Raw genomic sequence first — 20,619 nt, 5'->3', positions numbered from 1 at the left:
GAATGATGTTGTATAGGCCGAAATGAATGTAGAAATGCTAAGTAACACACATTTTACCTCAGATTTTATCGTAAATTGCTTGAAATGCTCATGTGCAGTACGATCATGAAATCTGAGCCTTACGCTGGTTTCTCTCGAATATTTGTCATCAACTTGGGCTGAAGAGGTACAGTAGGTCTACAGTAAATTGTTGTATTCTGATGCATGAATACTGTAGCAATAAGAATAATCATATCAACAAATTAAATGATGAAAATTTTGTTCAGAATTTTACTGCAATTTTGCCCCATGTAAAAGCTTTTTTTTTTGCAGGATCAACTTGAAGGCAATTTTCAACAAATCAGAGAGAACCTACTGTATATACAAATGTTATTGACAACTTTGCAAAAACCATGATAATGAATAATTTTTATGACTTTGTGAGTAATCACATAGACCAAGTGCTTTGCCTGCTTCTTTTTGTCCTCTGACTCTGAGGGAAAAATTCAGAGATGGATACAATACCCTCTCCTATGACAAATAATACTGTACAATAGACCTTGGTCCTTAAATTAGATCTAGGCATGGCATATGATCAAGTACGGTACGTTTTCACAGATTACATCTATCATTATGAGGCTTACATATCGCTTACTTTTGTTATCAATATAGGAAATGTAGCAAACTGCTGTCATTTTGCTTTGGCCAGTTTGGGATCTACTGTGCCAGACGTTGTTTTCGCATCCCTGGCAAAAATCCACCTGTCAGTAGAACGTTCATCCCCTCCACTGGACGACAAAGATACAAGCTTAAAACCAAGCTGTGTTATTTGCCTGAAGAGTTTCACACGATTCAGTGGCTGCTCACGGGGAATAATCAGACCATTCTCCTCTGGTCCGAAAATGTGGTCCAGTTGGTTTCTGACGAGTCGCTGGTGATTTCCGAAGCTCTCCATAACAACGGGGATCTTCTGCAAGATATCCGAGCTCCCGAATATGATCCAGCGTCCGTTTGCACATTCAAATTCTACCTCAAGAAATTCTTGCTCTTTAACGCAATTCTTTTCTGCCTCCTCTTTTTCCCTTTCAATGGCGACTGCATTTCTGAGTTGAGTGACGGCGTCAATCAATTCATTAATCTGGTAATAGTCAGCCTCCTGGGCAAGCATGTCCAGTTCTTTGAAGTCTTCTGGAAGGACTAAACTTGACCTGCGAAGAAAGTTGAGGACATGTCTGAACAAGGGACCGTCCCCATCGATTAGGTAATTCCCCTTTTCATCTCGAGTGGACGGCAGTCGGTCGCTGAACATTGAACCAAGCATTGAATCAGGAAAACGGCAAAGGGTAGCCCTGGACGTGGTGTATATTGTTCCACCGACATTTAGGTTAACAAAGTCGTTCATAATTCTGCAGATTTGCGATGACTTTTTTGTGTCGTCCGAAGAGAGCTCATACCATCCAAAGGCGAAAAGGAGGCTGGAATTCCGCAAAATCCCTTTACCAATAAATTACGTGTGTATCAATGAAAGCAAGTTCATCGTTCGTCGTGAGTACAAAGTGCACTTGTTTTTCCTTCCGATGAATGGGAATTGGCCGACTCTTAGTTCGCTTTGATACACGTTGAAAACATATGTGCTCTGCGCTACATGCATGCAGCAGCGAAATTAAATTTTGACTCGCGCGTGCGCACTACCAGTTATTTTGATTTTGCAGCAAAGTTTGAACGGTGTCTCTTGAAATATCCCGAAACTGTAAGTTGTTATGTTGCCGTCGAGATGCCTTAATCAGGTAATCACAATGTACGTCATCGGCGTAAAATTGGAATTCTGTTAGACATTGAGAACTGAACGGTGAGAACATTTCTCAGAGTGGTGTTGAGGAGGTTAAATGTTGTAAACTTGTGAGCTACACACATAATGCACGCAGGCCTACATGTCGTAGCTACTTACTACTAGGTGCTACATAATACAAGCTTGCTAGCTACAAGCTTCCCGTGCATGTGCTCGCAGCATCGACGTCGCGTCGTCACCAGGCCGCCGCTGCTGGTGTCTGCCGCTGCTGCGCTGCGCTACGCTACTGCAGCTGCTTTTTCACTGACCAAGCAAGGCGCGAGGCGAGCGAGGAGACCATACACTGTCACTGTAACGTTAATTATGAAACCATATGCCTGGTAGAATAGAATTTCCTGAAAGAGGCCCTACCAAACAGCTACAGTCTGAAACAAACGGTATTCAGTGCCATGTCATTAATTAAAGGCAAAATATGCTATCATTTATTAGCATGTTTCATTCATCTATTCTAAAATTAATAAACTTAAAGATCTGTGCAGCGAAAGTTGTTAAATTTACCTATCTTTATGGATCTCGATCTGGAGATCAAATGTGCTCAGAAAAGTTTGACTTGACTCATATCAGTCATAAGCTTGCAATCTCACACAAAAATGTCATCTTTCATGACACACTCTTCACTCTTGGCAAATACTCTGGTCTCTGTCATGCTGTGGACTGTCGAAAAATTTAAATACACACTGTACACATTTGCATATACAATGTAGTATCCTATAACATACTCTCATGCTGCGTATGTGTGCCTGTATGGTCCTTGGGCTTGGCTGATTTTTAGAAATGGCCTCCGACCAATTTAGGGCTGTGAGTCATGTTGTCTGGCTGAAAACGGATCGTAGTGAAATTGTAGTGCATCATTATGTAATGTTTTTGTACGATAACAGTACATGTTGTCATGTATGTGAGGGGTTGAATATTTTGCCGAGTACGGTACAACGTGCAGCAATGTACAGCTAGCTGTACAGTTTTGTGGCCGGGTCATGTCTGTTTTTTGATACAATGCACCAATGGTTTGTACCGATATCCAAGCATTAATAACAAAGTATGTTCATAATATATTCACAATTTTGTACAATTTTCAATATTTTCATAGATGACGCAGACAAGATGAGTGTGGCAGGCATTCAACTCACACCAGACAAGCTTGATGGCACGATCACTACCAACAATGATGCGTTAAGTGGCATTGAACCTCTAGGTAGTATTTCAGATTCAACACCTACCCAGAGCCCCAAACCCCAAACATCTGCGAACTCATCGGGATCTCTGACCACATTGCAACATTCTGCCGCTAGCACAAGACTTGATGCTGCTGTAGATGTTTCTGCACTCTTTTCTCCACTTGGGCAGATTAGCAATAATTCAACTTCTGCTGCTGCCACAGTTCCAAGAGCTGGAGACTGTATCCCTCACTCCTATGAGCGGCTTGCCCCCGAAGTCAGAGGCAAGGTGCCAAAACATTTTTCTTCCGAGCCCAGCACTATCGATAGAGACTGGAAGTCTGTGATGCAGCGAGGGGGATACAGTGAAAGCAAGCAGTATGATCATTCACACCGGAGCAGTCGTGTGAACGGTGATCTCATGGTGAGGACATCGGAGGTTGTGGTGAACAAGCAGCTGTTCACGCAGCAGGCCCAGTACGTCAAAAATCACAAAGCTGGTGAGTCTACAGAGACACTCGCAGGACCCCCTACTGGTTCCCATTCATGGCGTGGAAATACTCTGAGTGCTTACAGTGGTGCTGCTAGTAATGACTACAGAGGTGGCACATTTTCTTCAATGGCCGACACAGGGAGTAGATCTTCTAACAAAGTGCATGAGTACAGTGCCCTGAATCGGAAGAAGGACGTTCATCAGCAGCAGTTGCGAGACGAAGCAGAAAGCATCCACTCGACAGACAGCCTGCCGCCTCATTACCATGGCTACCATTTGCAGTATGCTGCTGATGAAGGAGTTGGGAGAGATGAAATGAGGGAAGAAGGGGGAGCTGTCATGGATGAGTCCATGGGACTCTCAGCCTTGGCGTCGGCCAGAAATCTTCCATCCTCAAGTCCCAAGGACACAACACGGGGATTGCAAAGTGATCGGAAGTTGGAGAGTTTTCAGGTGATGTTACTATCTCCTGAATTGCTTGCATTGTTGGGCAAATAGAGTTTACTGTATATGAGCAACAAGAGAAGTGGAATTAAGTGGAATAATTTCCTTGCTGAGTTAACAACTTCCTCTAGGATATACACAGCCTGTAATATATTATGTGTCAAATACTGTAATGATAACTGAAGTAGACTGCAGTTGTATTTTAGTCTTTTGCATACTGTAGTTTTCAGGATGTTGACAATATACATGTATGTGACCGTGCACCTCAAAACGAACATAAAGTCGGACACACTAATTTTGCGTGAGGACTGAAAATAAGTGAAATGGGTCAACCTAGCCGAACTTGACTTTTTCATATTTTCTGAAAGAGCGGGTGTTCTTTTACATTATGTTAAAATTTGGTATCATAAAACGGGCAAGAAAGTGTGTTTTTTTAGCAGTATTAGGCGTGTCTTTAGAATCCCTTTTTCATTTCTGAAACACCTTGTCCACACTCTTCACTTTCAACTGCATAAACTTTTGAAAGGACAGTGCTACTGCTTTGAAAGTTGGCATTAATTATGGACAGAATGTGTTAATGAGGCATGCTTAATTTCGGTTTAATCTGATAATCCCTTCATTGTTGTTACTCTGGTGGTTTACTTCCTGTTTTTTGTCCCTTTCATCGCACAGCCAGCACGGTTTGGTAAAGATTAAGCGCTTGAATAGACATTGTACTTTAGAGACTCTTTTCTCAGTTCACACTTTTCCTGAGTTTGTGCTTTCTTTCCAATATTTAGATATGTTAGGAGAGTCCATTTGATTTGAGTTATACATCATTTCAAAGCTTAAAGTCTGCTCTTTCAGAATATGGTCTTAACTAAAAATTCATGTCTGTTTTGTTTTGAGGTGCAGGGTCACATATGCAGGAACCTTGGAATATTTCTCTTTCCAATGATACTAGTAACTTGACAATTTCCCATAGTCTTGAGTGTTCCAAAGCAAAAACAAACAAACAAACATATGATGCATGCAGGTCATTGTACTCTATTCTAGAGAGATGTGATATTTCGTGGTTATATTGCACTTACATTGGCCTAAATGAAATGTACTGTGTTGAATTAATGTTAGCCTCAGTTGTCAGATTGTGGCATATTTGTGAGAGTTGGGGGAAATCGTGTTCTCATACTGAGCATTTAAAGGCTAAATATTCCCAGTAGTATGACAGGATGTTTGTTTGTTTTCTATCACAGAATTCTCAACCTCTGCCTCCAGAGTTTGCTGAAATTGAGAACCTACAACAGACCTTGAGCAGCATGATATCACCCTCTGGTATTGTCCTTTTTTTTTTCTTCTTCTTCTTCTTCTTGCATTATAAAATGTCTGCAGGATAAAACAGAACTCAACTCATTGTCCAATTTTACCAATGTTTCTAGATCTTCAGTTAGATTTAATTTTCAGAAACATAAAGATGTGAGTGTCATTACAACAATTTGGACACATTAGCAGATGTAATGGAAGGGTCAAAATGTATCATGCAGTAAACAAACTGGTGGCATAAGGCATCAGTGTTACATGTATTATGTGCTAATATTTACAAGGAATTCTGTATCCTTCATGACAGTAGCCTAACTAACAAATTCTAAAGGCTTGCATTAGAAAGTACAGTCACTTTTATTTGTTATTGTTTAGATAAAAGGAATACTTAAGTATGGCAGGATTTTGATGTAGGAGACATTTCTATTGCACGGTGTAGTTATTCGTAGGATCTTTTATGGCTACTTGAACAACTGGTATGAATGATATGAGGAGACACTCAGACAACAAAAAAAAATCAACAAGTCAGTGTCATTACACAATATAATATTTTGATACTTGTTCCCAGGTCAAGACAGCGTGACGAGAGATGAGAGTTTATCCGAGCTTCTCCTGCACCGCCAGTCACAGGATGGAAAGCTTCAGCCTCGTCAATCAACAGAGAGTACAAAGACAGACTCCTTGATAGGGTAGGTGTGATTAAATTTTTGTCAGCAGAAGTCAAATTCATCCTCCTGTTCATATCCCCTCCTCTCTCACCCCTCCCCCTCCCCTTCCCAAACACAAAAAATAGTGTTTGAAGTGTTGGGAATAAAGGTATAGTGGGATTTACTCATCATATGTGACCACGCACCACAAAACGAACAAAAAGTCGCACACAGCGATTTTATGAGAGGACTGAAAATAGGTGAAATGGGTCAACCTAACCAATCTTGAGCTTTTCATAAATTCTGAAAGAGCAAGTCTTTTTCTATATTGTATTAAAGTTTGGGATCATAAAACAAACAGGAACTTGTGTTTTCAGCAGTTTTTCTCGAACACTTTTTGGTGGAATAGTGTGAGTAGTTGTTTCTCATAGAACCCTCTTTTCATTTCTTAAAAACCCTGTCCATACTCTTCACTTTCAACTCCAATAACTTTGGAGAGAATGATGCTACTGCATTGAAAGTTGGCATTAATCATGTACAGAATGTGCTAATGAAGCATGTATAATATCAGCTTAATTTGATAATCCCTTCATTGTTGTTGCTCCGGTGGTCAACATCCTGTTTTTTGTTCAATTTATCCCACAGCCTAGCAGAGCTTGGTAAAGATTAAGTGCTTGAATACACCCTGTACTTCAGAGCCTGTTTTCTCAGTTCACACTTTTCAGAGTGTGTCCTTTCTTTCGAATATTTAGATAGGTTAGAAGAGTCCATTTGAATTGAGTTATACATCGTTTTAAAGCTTAGAGTCTGCTCTTTCAGAATCTACTTTTAACTAAAAATCCATATCTGGCGACTTTTTGTTTGTTTTGTGAGGCAGGGTCACATACAATACAGTGACATGAGTACAGGTTCAGAGTACAAGTTGGATTTGTGTGGAACTTTTATGAAGCCAGCATATATTCAGCCTGTAATAAAAGAAAGATATTTGAAGATGTCTTCAGGTATTATTATTCTGTAGGATGAAATAGTCCCACTCACCCATGATGGTTTTGTACTGTGATGTACAAATTTGTATACCTGTAATCCAGTTTGATAGGCTTCAATTATTAGACATACATCTTGGTTCGGCAAATATGATGAAAATGAGTTTCATGTTTACTTAATGTACGTGGAAGGGATAATTCACATTATCAATAATTTGTGTGTGTCATTACGTTACATTCATCCTGCCACCAACAGTGAATTCTGAGGACTAGTCTGCCATCCATGTAATACCGCATATTGGGTTTAGAGGACATTTCAAATGTCCACGCTTTCAAGATGAAAAGCACTAGCCCTGTGATATTTGCAGTTGGGATAGACTGTTATACATATTTTAGTAATATATACCACAAAGCACTTTTATTACATAATAATGACCTTGATATTTAATCCAAAATTTGATAAAAAACAATAAATCGCTCCATTTTCCTCATTGCACTGCATGTAAATGTGTTTTGAAAGACTTTTTACAAAGCAATATTTCAAGAATTATGAAAGCTGACATTCTACCATATTAGGGTGCTAAACTATTTCTGCTCATCTTTCAGATTTAGTGTCAATTTGATCATGAATGTTATATCTTTGACCTTGAAGTGCTTCTAAAAATAGCTGTAAATTTGTTAACTACAATTACACACACAAGAGGTGTTTTATGGCATGATATACTTGTTATTCTTCGACAAACACAGAAGCTTTTTATGATGTAAATGTTATATACTGGAATTAATCTATACGTGTTTGCGAGATATGTTACAATTAATTACTCTGTTCTGACAATGACCCTCAGTTTCAATCAAAAAAGGGGACAGTAATATCTTGTGATTTTGTGTGCATTTCCTATGGAAAACAGTGCTTTTTGTGGTGAAACTCATAAAAACTTAACCATTTTTACTATCTATCACTTTGATTGGTTAATTCTATTCTAGTTATGGTAGAAAAGTGGGCTGTGACAATTTCCAATAAAAAAAAAACATGGTTATGCTGCAGAAAATAAAAAACAAAGAAATACATAGGAAATTCCAAAAACAAGAAAATACATAAGAATTGAATGATTTTGAAAGTTTTCATTAGGTACAGAACAAATTCCCCCGAAAAAGAAGACTCTCAGTCCTTTTAATGTGCGTTTCACAGGCTAGAATAAGAATTTTTTAATGTCCATAATTATCAATTATTATTACGTACTTTAATACAGGTCTTTATGGAGAGGAATAGGCATTTCTCACAATTTTGAAGGTCATAAATTGAGGGTCATTGTCAGAACAAAGCAATTGATTGTAACATATCTTGCAAGCATGTATAGATTAATTCCAGTATATAACATTTACACTATAAAAAGCTTTTGTGTTTGTGGAAGAATCACAAGTGTATCATGCCATAAAACACCTGTCGTGTGTGTACTTTGTAGTTTACAAATTTACAGCTATTTTTAGAAGTACTTCAAGGTCAAGGGTATAACATTCATGATCAAATTGACACAAAATCTGAAAGAAGAGCAGAAATAGTTTAGCTCCCTAATATGGTAGAATGTCAGCTTTCATAATTCTTGAAATATTGCTCTGTGAAAAGTCTTTCAAAACATATATTTATATGCAGTGCAATGAGGAAAATGGAGCGATTTATTGTTTTTATCAAAATTTGGATTAAATATCAAGGTCATTATTATGTAATAAAAGTGCTTTGTGGTATATATTACTAAAATATGTATAACAGACAATCCCTACTGCAAATATCACAGGGCTAGTGCTTTTCATCTTGAAAGCGTGGACATTTGAAATGTCCTCTAAACCCAATATGCGGTATTACATGGGAATTTGGCCGTTTACGACCATTTTCGGTGGGGTAAATTTGCCATTAAACATTTCGGGAGCAAAATTTCTTTGGTAACCCAAGATAATATAGGTAAATGTCTATCAATATACAAAAATTGATGCTATTCCTAGGTGGGACGAAGGGTGATCCGTGACCTTGAATTTGGCACATTTTTCATTTTTGTCAACTTTGAGGGCGCTCTCCGTAAAAACGGTGATCATGAATGCGCCAATTTTTTTTCAAAATTACTGAGCAAGTCAAAGCCTTCAACAGCATAATATTTTAGAACCTAAGGTGATGAAATGTGGAAGATATTAGCTTCTAAATACGCATTAAAATTTTTAAACTTAACATTTAACACCATTTTCGGTGACCTCGTGCACGTTAACGAAAAGTCAATTTCGCGTCACAGTCAGTTTTTCTTGCAAAGACTATAAAGTTCTCTCAATTTCCAGATAATGAACACTTTTGCATAAATATCCAAGCTAAAACAGTCAATCAAAAATGCCTAATTTTCTTTTAACTAATTTTTTGGAATGCGCACCGGTTGCTTTGTGAGGCTGTATCTTAGCAACCAATTGACCTTGGGGCAAAATATTTTGGGATTTTCCGTCAGACACTTTGGGGAACATTTGGTGCGATTTTAAAGAAAATCGGAGGGGGTCGGGTGACAACTTTTCTGAAAATTGGATGATTTGACGTGGATTGACCCTTATATCATTTGGATTCATTCTCTGTATATATTTTGCATGTTAATGACGTCTGAAGGGTCCCCTCAGTAAGTGCTTAGGGCAGGAGATGCTACTGAAGTGATAGGTTTTTAGGACCAGGCATTCATTGACAGGTTCGTTTGCCAATTACTTTTATACAGGGCACAGGCATTCCACGGTCTGTCTCCATCACCAGAAAGACTTCCTCTTGACAGTGGGCTGGCCTCTCATCAGACATCACATCTGACCTCCAGTCAAAGGTCAGGGGTCGGCCTGGCAGACAACAGCCTTTTAGCAGAGATGAGGCTGCTGCGAGACGGTTTGGAGCGCGAGAGATGCCGGCGAAAGGTGATTCGGAAAGTGACATTCACAGATTGTACCAGAAGCTGTGCTTGAATGTTAACCCTTCACGCATCATCAAATGTCATTGTCTATTTGTGTGTGTGTGTCTGTCTGTCTGTCTGTCTGTTTGCCTGTCTGTCCCCTCATGTTGATGTCAAATTCTACATAATTGCTAAAATTTCAGTTCGCAGTCAACAGGAGAATTCTGGCTTAACAAGGTTATTCTGACAGACATGTACGTAATACTATTTAAATACTTTCAGTAAACACCAAGAAAGGAGGGAGAATAATTGTTTTAATCTGTCATATATGTGATAATCCTGATATTTTTCTTCCACAATCCAGTTATCTATCATACCTACATAGTTGTTGACTGTAATATCAAGTTGGATTTGTAAATGTTCAGAATGACTGAATATGCTTCTTCTGACTGTCATTTGAGGCATGAATGTTAGCTCTCAAGAAACAGATTCATTCGAGTTTCTGAACTGTTTGTTCAAACAGGAGAAGAAATACATTACAAAAAATGTAATTACAAGAAGGATTTTTTGTTTGTTTGTTTGATTGTTTGTTCTGTTTTGTTTGACACAGTTCCTCTCACTGTAATGAAATTTGTGTACTGGTATCATATGCTTTGCTCTCTCTCCTCTTCCAGCACTGTGAGGATCAGATCAGCATGCTCCAAGCCAGGATTCTTGAGGTACAGCAGCTCCTGGCTGTGGCCCAAGCTACGGAGAAGAAGAAGGACGGCATGATTGCCCAGCTGGACAAGGTGTGAAACAGTTCAGAGTCAATCTTGCTTGTGTCATAACTGTACACATTTATCTTGTCCTGTTTTCTTCAGTTTGTTTTAGTTTGTTCAGAATAAGAATAAATGGAGCTGTCGCGGCCGAGTGGATAAGAGGGCACGTTTATGAATCATATGAGCGTGGTGTAGGTTCGCGGGTTCGAGCTCCATGAAGCCCGACATGTTTGCTTTTTTAGCAAGGCACTTTATTCACATTGCTGCTCTCCACCCAGCACTATATGGGTACCCGGTAGGATGAAAATGTTTTAATGTTCGTTGATAAGCATGTGCATGCCTGTAAAATGGCGACTGGCTCTAATGCTCCCCAGGGAGTGGAGAATGTGCACTGTCAGTGTGGCGAGAAATAATGTATCCAGTGACCAGGATAATAAGAGTATGTATGTGCTTTGAGCCCTCTTGCAGAGTGGATTTGGCACAATATAAATTCATACTATTATAAGAGACAGTCTGGCACCGTCGTCGATCAAGTAGAATAAGTATTGTTTATAGTTTATTCTGAACCTGTATGTGCTAAGTAGTGTTGCCAAGTCTGCCTGACTCTGCAAGAGGCCTCCCTAAAAAAATAATGACTATAATAATGCTGTAAAAATAGATATTTTTGTGTGAGTAATTCTTCGCGCTCAGCTGGTTAAGATGAGTTTCGCACGATTTTAAATCAAGAGAATCAAGACATCAACTACTGGAACACATTATGGCAAGCAAACTTTCGCGTGCTTTTACTTTTTGTGCTAATTTCTAGTTGGGCGAAATGCGCGAAAATTTCAACACTGCGAAAATGTCCACTTTTACAGTATTCTTTCACACCCTTAAATGATGAAACAATTTTTTCATATCCCTTCATGTATTCACCGCAGTCCATGCTTTGAAAATCATTTTCACCCATATCTGCATGTACACGTATACATGTAACTCAGAAATATCTCTTTGATATCTCTTTTGAATCTCCACAAGTTCACTTTGTGAATGTTGGAATCATGATAATAATAATAATAATAATAATAATAATAATGATAATAATAATAATAATAATAATAATGATGATATGGTGATTATGATGATGATAATAATGATAATAATGATAATAATAATAATAATAATAATAATGATGATGATGATGGTGATTATGATGATAATAATGATAATAATAATAATAATAACAATAATAATAAATGTTAGTTTCTCTTGCTTACCATCATATTGTATTTGACCCTGACTCCAGACGATGGCCAAGGTGTCGGCCAGTCTGAGGCAGCGAGAGCAAGAGAAGGTGGCAGCGCTGGAGAAACTGAAGACGGCCAACGACTCCCTGATGCTGGAAATCGAGAAGCAGAAGATTGTGAGTTTGTGACACCAACTCCCGACCTCTTTATCTGCTTTGTTGTTTCAATGAAGTGTTCCAACAGTAAGCCATAATTCTATTTGTTAAAAAGGGTATCAAGCAAGATACCCTCAGGTGACATGAGTGATTACAGCACAGTAGTCTAGGAAATGTAAATAGTTTTACACTTTCCATCCATGTAGCATAGGGGCAAGTTTGAAGGGGTAGTGCTAGACAGTGACATTTTCGTTTTAAAAGGGATAACAGAATTATGATTTTGATTCAAATGTGATTCCCCATATTTGCTTTTCAGCAAAACACAACTTTACTAATATCTCTACATTATTGTGATGGTATACATCCAGATCCAACAAATGGTAGCATACTAGTGTATGGCTTGGATTTGACCAAAATTACATATATTTGCGGCTTTTGTACCGTTTTCACAGGTCTAACGAACTGCTTCTGGTGCTCAAAGGGAAGAAATAATATTCACATATTTTATTGTTATCAAAAGAATATACATCCATTATACATACTTTACACTTAAATTACTAGGACCTCTTTGTTTTGGGATATCTCAGCTTTTTCAAAATCAGTTTTTCAGTTCAATTCAATTCAGTTCATTTTCATCAAATAAGCTTTGAATTCCTGTTAGAATTGTATGCTCTTTCGATTTTCATAAGAGGTTTCTGATTATCTCACCAAAAAAAAGTATTCAACTGTGCTTGTAATTATGTCTACAGCATTGAAGAGCTCATGTGAACATACAATTGTATCTAATCATGAAAGCTAGAGAATATTCAGCAGAGGAGTGAAGGTTGAGGTTTTGAAAATTCACACCTCAATATCTAATCATGTCAAAATCTTGAGAAGTAAATGCAAAGTAAGGGTAAAATTTAATGAATAAGTTCAGATGCTAATGGCTATTTAAGATTAAAAACAGAGAGGTGGAAATACACAATGGTAATTCATGCTGAGTACTTTCTCTGTGCTCATATTTGATGGTCATTATTGTCCCCGCCGAACGAGTTCGAGCAGGGGACTATGAAACGGGCTCCGTACGTGTGTGTGTCCGTGTGTCCGTCCGTGCGTCCGTGTGTCCGTGCGTCCGTGTGTGATCAAAATGTTCAAAATGCTACTCCTTCGCCATTTCTAACCCGATTTTGATTCTGTTTGCTTTATATGATAGCACTACATAGGAGCTTTGAAACTTCTATACAGAATTTCAGTTGTGACCTTTGACCTTGACCTTTGACCTATATTGTACATTTTGCTTCAAAATGCTACTCCTTCGCCATTTGTAACCCGATTTCGATTCCGTTTGCTTTATATGATGGCACTAGGTGAGGGCTTCAAAACTTCTACACAGAATTTTGACCTTTGACTTCTTTGACCTTTGACCTTGATTTTTGACCTATATTGTACTTTTTTGCTACAAAATGCTACTCCTTCGCCATTTGTAACCCGATTTCAATTCCGTTTGCTTCATGTGATGGCACTAGGTGAGGGCTTCAAAACTTCTACTCGGAATTTTGACCTTTGACTTCTTTGACCTTTGACCTTGATTTTTTACCTATATTGTACTTTTTTGCTACCAAATGCTACTCCTTCGCCATTTGTAACCCGATTTCGATTCCGTTTGCTTTAAGTGATGGCACTAGGTGAGGGCTTCAAAACTTCTACACAGAATTTTGACCTTTGACTTCTTTGACCTTTGACCTTGATTTTTGACCTGTATTGTACATTTTGCTACCAAATGCTACTCCTTCGCCATTTCTAACCCGATTTCGATTCCGTTTGCTTTATGTGATGGCACTAGGTGAGGGCTTCAAAACTTCTACACAGAATTTTGACCTTTGACTTCTTTGACCTTTGACCTTGATTTTTTTACCTATATTGTACATTGGCTACAAAATGCTACTCCTTCGTCATTTCTAACCCGATTTCGATTCCGTTTGCTTTATGTGATGGCACTAGGTGAGGGCTTCAAAACTTCTACATAGAATTTTGACCCTTGACTTCTTTCACCTTTGACCTTGATCTTTTTACCTATATTGTACATTTTGCTACTAAATGCTACTTCCGGCGGGGACATATTTTACGCACCGCGTAATTTCTACTTTTCCTTGTTAATAATGAAAAAAATAAAGATTAACCGGGAGCTCTGTTAAAGAAGAGAGGGGCGAAATGGTAATCGGTGTGAACTCATGAAGTTAATTGACAATATCCATGGCAACATTCCCTGCAGCTGATCACAGACCAGAAGAGAGAACTTACAGAGTCGAGAGATCAGTGTGAGTCCCTCAGAGTGACGGAAGCAGCTGTAAGAGAACAGGTACATGTCGTAAGCAGTGGAGTGGTATTACTTTATGGGTTTAACCGCAATGGCCACAAAATTTTCATAGCACTTAGCAGGTCTAAAACAAATCAGCAGTTTGAATTCAGTCCATGAACTAAAACAAAAGTGACAGAGGCATATTTTGCCCATGCACGTGTCTTTGGGTGTTCATTATTGGAATTGTGTATGGGTAACCAAAGTGTCGTTACCCAAGTAAACTTTGCTTTATAATCCATGGACTAAATTTCAACTTCATTTGTGAATTTGTACCCATGTGTCTTACATGCTGTGTCTGTTTGAAGAAAGACACACAGTATGATTATACTCACTCTCCCTTCTGAAATTCTACAGCCGTGAACTTTATGTTCTGTGGTATTTGCAAATAGTTTTCTACATGATCATACTGTAAAATGAGGAATGTTCATGTGCATTTTAATTTCGCGAATTTCGCGAGAGGCAAGATTCGAGAAATTAAAATGCACATGAAAGTTCTTTTCTACACTATATGCATTGAATGTCTAGAGGCAACTCACGAAAATTTCATGCCGCGAAAATATAGTGTTTTACAGTACTGTGTCTAAACTCCAAGGCATCTTCACTTTGTTACTGGAAAAATATATGATTTGAAAGTAATTTGTCACTAAAAAGTTTCTAAACATGCACATCGTGGCGTGGTTGCTTGATGAGCAAGCATGGGTGATGGTAAAGAAGTACATTTGTATCTCCTTTTGTGAGTTTCTCTCCTCTGTCAAGTTGGCTTTAACAAATCTTAAAGAAGCCAAACAGTGTATCACATGTGTCACAACTTTTCCATTGCTTTGATCTTTGAGGAAATTAGAAAATTATGGGCGTGTTGGGGGGGGGGGGATATCAATTTGAGTCAGAAGCTACATGTATTATTGTTAAATCATTACAGCTCCAGCTCCAGAATTATTTCTTGGAAAATGCACATTTTTGCCAGCCAAGAGGAGAGCTGAAAAGTGATGACATCACCATCTCATTTCATTTGCTTGAGATTAAGTTGTATTGTGAGAAAATTCTGAAAAATGTAAATTCCATAGCCTTCTTTTCTATTCAAAACAATTTGATAGAATATTGAAACCATGAACACAGCATGAGCTATTCTTTTGGCAAGATGATCATGTAAATATCATGACAAATCTACTTAATTTGTTATTGGTCTGATATTAATTTACTTTGACCATGGCTCTATTTCAGTTGAAGCAACATCAAAAGGAGCATAAGAAGAGGTGGGAGGAAGCACAGCAGTTGGCACAGCTTACAAACAAACAGCTGGAATCTGTGGGGGAGGACTGTCTAAAAGCAGAACGGCAAGTCAAGCTACTACAGGACAGACTAGCAAAGGTATCTGAAAGATGTATACACAAAGCCTAAAGTAAGAATTAAAATGTGACCCGCTACAACAAAATGATCCTAAAGTCGGGCGAGGTCGATTATTTGAAAATTGCATGATATAATCCCCTAATCTTTCAGCTTTAAATTGATATATAACACATTTTATAAAGATAATCGGCTGCGGAGATATCGATGTTTAAAAGAGAGCATGTCGAGACGTCTGGAAATCACTGTTTCGAGAAAAGCGCCCTAAAAGTCTTCCTTTCGACGCAATCGCGATCAAGGAACACGCAAGTCAGTGTTCACCTCTGGACAATAAAAGGTAAGCCCTAGCAACTCCCGAAGAGTTCATTCAAGCACATCAGCGTCGGTGGTCTCCTCACCAACCAATCAGTGACCAGGATGTGAGAAGCGGCTGAGCATAGCGCACCCCGCCCGCACGCACCAGTCGACTGGGCAGTGTGCGAGCTTCACGCTTCGGTTAGCAGCAAGCAGCAAACTGACCAATGAGATCACTCTGGTCGTTGTTAGGGGCGGAACCTATCTGTGGCGCTCAATCCAAATTTTCGAACAAGTTTCTGCTTCGTTGAAACGCCAAAAAACATGGCTCAGAAAAACGCTGTTTTCTATCTTTCCTTTGATCATTTTGCTTCAAAATTTCGACAGATGATAGAAGACATGTTAGACTCCAATAATATATCAAAATCAGAAAATCGTAAGTTTTGACCAATTTTAATGCTCTGACTTCAAACTCGATTTTCACGGCTTCGACCGTGCGCGACTTTAGGACCTTTTTGTTGTAGCGGGTCACAAATGTACATAAAGTATACATACACAAAAATACACATTGGTACAGTTTGTTAAATCCAAAGCAAGCTACACTTGTACATGTTCTAAAAGCAAAGATTTGCCATTTACATGCATATTTTTATTGATAGCACATTATGATATGCAATTCTTGTAGATCAAGACTGCATTCGATAAGTTAATGGACACTTGAATGACATCTTGATCTTGATTGGGTCTGCTCAATGGTTTCATTCTCTTATCAATCAGATTCCAACACAGTGGCCATTTTCATACTTCCTTACAGTTGTACCTTTATAAATCCAAACAGTGATTAAATGATTATCAATGCATTGAGAAATACCTGCAATTTGTTCACCTATGGATTGCTTTTGAGTGCTACACAAACGTATAGACAGCCGAGTATGTCAAATTTCTGTGATCACAAGGAGACGTAGAAGTGCCCTACTTTATAGTAATGGCGGACTTTCTTCTGCACACATGTCCTCCATGCACTCACAAAACAATTCTACCAGATGTGTTTGCACTCCATGGCTGCTCCTTGGCTAATAGTGTGCTAGCAAGAAGCACTGTCTGCACTGAGGGGCAAGCCTTGTGCCTCTCTCTGTGTCCTCACATGGCAGTTATGCAGGTCATATCGAGTAAGCATTGTCAAGGTGCTACATACATTGTAAGCACTTGCCCAATTGCCCGTGGCAAGTGAAAATCAAAGTAGGGCAAGTGTTTTGAAACGATGAGAAGAAATGCTGGCCTAAATTGGGCAAACAAAAAGTTTTGAAACCTCAATTTTTTTCACTCCCCCCCCCCCCTCCACAAACCCACAAAGTCATCCATACAGAAGCCCAAAGATAATGACTGTATAGTGATGCAAAGCACTTTGAGGCCATTTCAGCCACTCTCCAACACTTCTGTGATGAAACCCCAATGCAATGCAACACCAACACTTGATCAAACCAAGTTTGTTACTCCAATGTGTCAGTGTGCGAAGCAGTGTGTGCTGTTTTATTTATATGATTATGATTTATTAAGTCTCTGACTTACAAGTAATTTTCTGTATCATTTTCTTATATCTTCTTTTTTTCACTTTCTTTTCGGGCGAGTGTTCTGCAACAATTTCAAAATCTGCTTGCCCGACCATGCAAGTGGTTAAAAAAAAAAAAAAAAAAAAAAAAAATATAGCACCCTGACTGTAGTGGCTACTAGTATGTAACCTACCCATTATTTTGGTGTTACATCAACATGAAGCACTTCCTTTGTCTATGACCTTCAGGAGCGAGAGGAGTGGAGAGAGAAGGAGCTAGCTCTGGAGCAGCGAATATCATCCCTGGAGACGGAGCGGACGGCTTCCTTCCACGAGATGGAGCGGAAGCTGGATGAAGAGAGGCGGACCTTGGAAGACGTCCGAAAAGACTTGGAGAAAGCAAAGAGGGAGGCAGAAGAGCTGCAGAGAGAGAGGGATAGGGCTGTGAGAGAAAAGGTAAAACGGTGGCATTGAAAGTCTTAAATACAAAAGGGGAGTACGCAGGTTGCTGTCAAAGCAGAACATTGCATTTTAACCCCTTGACTCAATTAGTATCAGATTCCCTTGGAATGATGCATAATTTTGCAGTTTGTGTATTTCTAATTCTGCTCTACTCATCCACTTGCAGATTTTCAATATGTGCATTATCTGGGATGCTTTGAATATTGTAATCATGCAAATCTTGATGGTGTCTTATATTGCTCGTCTACATCAATGGAACTTTGAAGGTACATGTACTGTAGTGCAAATATTCATCACATAGTTCATTGTGTCAATCCGACTTATGGGGAAATGCTGGCAGTGGCAGACATGTCGACATTTTGTTTAAAGGCAAGATATCGGAAAATGACTGGACTGATTTTACTCAATAAATGTACCTGTGTAATGTACGTGTTGGCATTTAACCAAAGTTCCATAATTATCATGAGCTTGATGTTTCAATATTTGTGTGTTGGTCAAATTTCAGTGTCTAACTCACATAAACTTATAAAGTAATGTGATTCCTGGATATTTTTGTATGGATTCATTTTGCTGAATAGTGATCTCCCACTGCATGTTTGCATTAACCCATTATGTTGGCATCTACGTACATAGTGTACTTCAGTCTAAACTGTCATACTTTCTGTGGATTTTGCCAGTTCGTCACAAATTTCAGTGTCAGTAATGTTTAGTCAGATAAAACAACAATCTCATGGGAAGGCCTGTCTGATATGACTGGGTTCAGGAAGTTTGCGTAAACTCCATTCACTGCTGACTAGTATTAGGCCATACGTGACCACCCAGCTAAAAACCCACTAAAAGTCCCAGATTAGGATTCTCTGTAGTGGCCCAAAATATGTCAATCAGGTTTATCAACTTTTTAAAGTTTGTCTGACCTGGGAGGGTAATCTTTTCTCTACCTACAGTCAAAATTTGGCGGCTGAAAACAAAACCAAGATCAAGATAAAAGCAGTTTTCTTGATCACATTTTTTCACACAGGCATGCCTAGGCACTGCTTTTAATGCAGAATAGAACATGTTTTAATTGATCCTTCTGCACAGCATGCTTGAGTAACTCCAATCATTACGGTAAATCCTCTTTTCTCCCATTTCTTTGAAACTACACCGAATTCTCTCTTATTTCAGTCACTTTTTGAATGGGTTAAGATGGTCCAGTTTTATCAAGCTATACATATCATTTTTAATTTTAGAGCTTACTCTTTAAAACTATATGGAAAAATGCAAAATCTATTTTGGCGTACTTTTTGTGAGTTTTGAGATGGGCAGTCGCATGTGTACCGATCAGGGAACGAGACATGGCAGCTAATGTGTTACTTGAGAAATGAAGTACTGTAAAGTGGATATTTTCGCGGGACTAATTTTTCGCGCTAGGCCGGGTCAGAAGAGTTTCGCGTGTTTTTAATTCCGCGGAATCAAGACATCACGCACAGGAACGTATGGCAAGCAAAAATATTCGCGTGTTTTTATTTTCGCGCTAGTTTCTGGTTGCGCGAAATGCGTGAAAATTTCAACACCGCGAAAATTTCCACTTTTACAGTATACAATTGTAGTATTGGTGATGAAATAACTGCAATGACAAAATGACTTTCTGCATTGTTAGGAGAAGGCCACCCTCGAGCTGAGCCTTCAGGAGGCCCGCTGGGAGGCCAAGCTGAGGACGCAGGGAGCCGAGATGGAGGAGAAGAACGAGAGGACGATGCGGGAGAAGATGGAGGCCCTGCAGAGGGAGGCGGAGGAGACAGAGGGCGCCCTTCAGGAGGATCTCCGGAGGCAGGCCGCCGAGATGAGCGAGAGGCACCGGGAGGAGCTGAGGATGCAGAAGGATGTCCACCGGCGGGAGGTCGCGCAAAGGGAGCAGCGCTGGAACGAGGCACAGCAGCAGTACCAGTCTAGGTGAGGAGGAGCGTAACCATGGCGATGACATCCACTGTTATCTACAGTCTGTGATGGAGCACACACACAAATAAAAAAGAGCACAAATGCACCTCAAATTTGTGGATTGAAAGATTAACTTGGGAAGTATTTTTTCTTTAGTATTGTAAGGAGTTCTTCCCCATCTTCCCATCTCGGGCATTGTGGAGTGCAGATTTATTCTAATATGTTTATGGGATTGTATCAGGACAATTACCCCCTGGCTAAATATTGATTAGTGATAGGGTTAGAGCAAAGATTGGGGCAAGGGTTAGGGTTAGAACTTGGGTTAGAGTCAGGATTAGGATTAATGTTTTAGGAGAAGGTGAAGGGTTTAGGGTCATTGTCCTAGAACCTCATTGTGTATTTGTCTGTACATAAACCATCTCATTCAAACAAGTTTATAATGCTATTGAAGTTCTTCTACTGGTATTGCATTCAATTCAGTGCAACTGGGGATCATTTACTCGAACTCTACTTGAACTCTATATAGATAAACTCTTTCTGTTATGTTTTAAATACACAGTCAAACAAGCAAGATGTATCTTGATACTTACATCTATGATGTCTGATAGGCATTACTGACATAAAAATGTATCTTTGATGCCAACCACTGCTTTGTTTCTCTCCTCCAGATTAACAGAATGCCAGCAAGAAATCCTGAAATTGAGCACAAAGCTGGAAAAGATTCAACAACAAAAGTGAGTTTGAATATCCACCTTCACTTGTCATACAGCTGTATGACTAATTATTCATCCATCAACTCCTTGGGAAAGTTCTGCAGAATCACTA

General features: G+C 39.1%; 2 protein-coding genes across 2 annotated transcripts in view; one reads left to right on the top strand and one right to left on the bottom strand.

Annotated features, from left to right (window-relative positions):
• Positions 1-670: 670 nt before the first annotated feature.
• Positions 671-1,392, bottom strand: LOC140244725 (BTB/POZ domain-containing protein KCTD6-like). Its single transcript, XM_072324339.1, has one exon. The coding sequence runs from the start codon at positions 1,379-1,381 to the stop codon at positions 671-673; it is 711 nt and encodes a 236-aa protein (XP_072180440.1). The 5' UTR covers positions 1,382-1,392.
• A 2,414-nt stretch (positions 1,393-3,806) lies between these two features.
• LOC140244864 (uncharacterized) overlaps positions 3,807-20,619 on the top strand; it is a 31,275-nt gene continuing 14,462 nt past the window's right edge. The window contains exons 1-11 of the mRNA XM_072324474.1: positions 3,807-3,928; positions 5,152-5,230; positions 5,790-5,904; positions 9,584-9,770; positions 10,420-10,536; positions 11,792-11,908; positions 14,142-14,228; positions 15,450-15,596; positions 17,665-17,871; positions 19,517-19,809; positions 20,463-20,528. Coding sequence (XP_072180575.1) covers positions 3,815-3,928; positions 5,152-5,230; positions 5,790-5,904; positions 9,584-9,770; positions 10,420-10,536; positions 11,792-11,908; positions 14,142-14,228; positions 15,450-15,596; positions 17,665-17,871; positions 19,517-19,809; positions 20,463-20,528 — 1,529 coding nt within the window. The 5' untranslated portion in view covers positions 3,807-3,814. The remainder of the gene's footprint in view (positions 3,929-5,151; positions 5,231-5,789; positions 5,905-9,583; positions 9,771-10,419; positions 10,537-11,791; positions 11,909-14,141; positions 14,229-15,449; positions 15,597-17,664; positions 17,872-19,516; positions 19,810-20,462; positions 20,529-20,619) is intronic.

Source organism: Diadema setosum, chromosome 21 (assembly GCF_964275005.1).
Source record: "Diadema setosum chromosome 21, eeDiaSeto1, whole genome shotgun sequence".
In the NCBI taxonomy this organism is placed as follows: Eukaryota; Metazoa; Echinodermata; class Echinoidea; order Diadematoida; family Diadematidae; genus Diadema; species Diadema setosum.
This window is presented reverse-complemented; position numbering and strand designations above follow the sequence as displayed.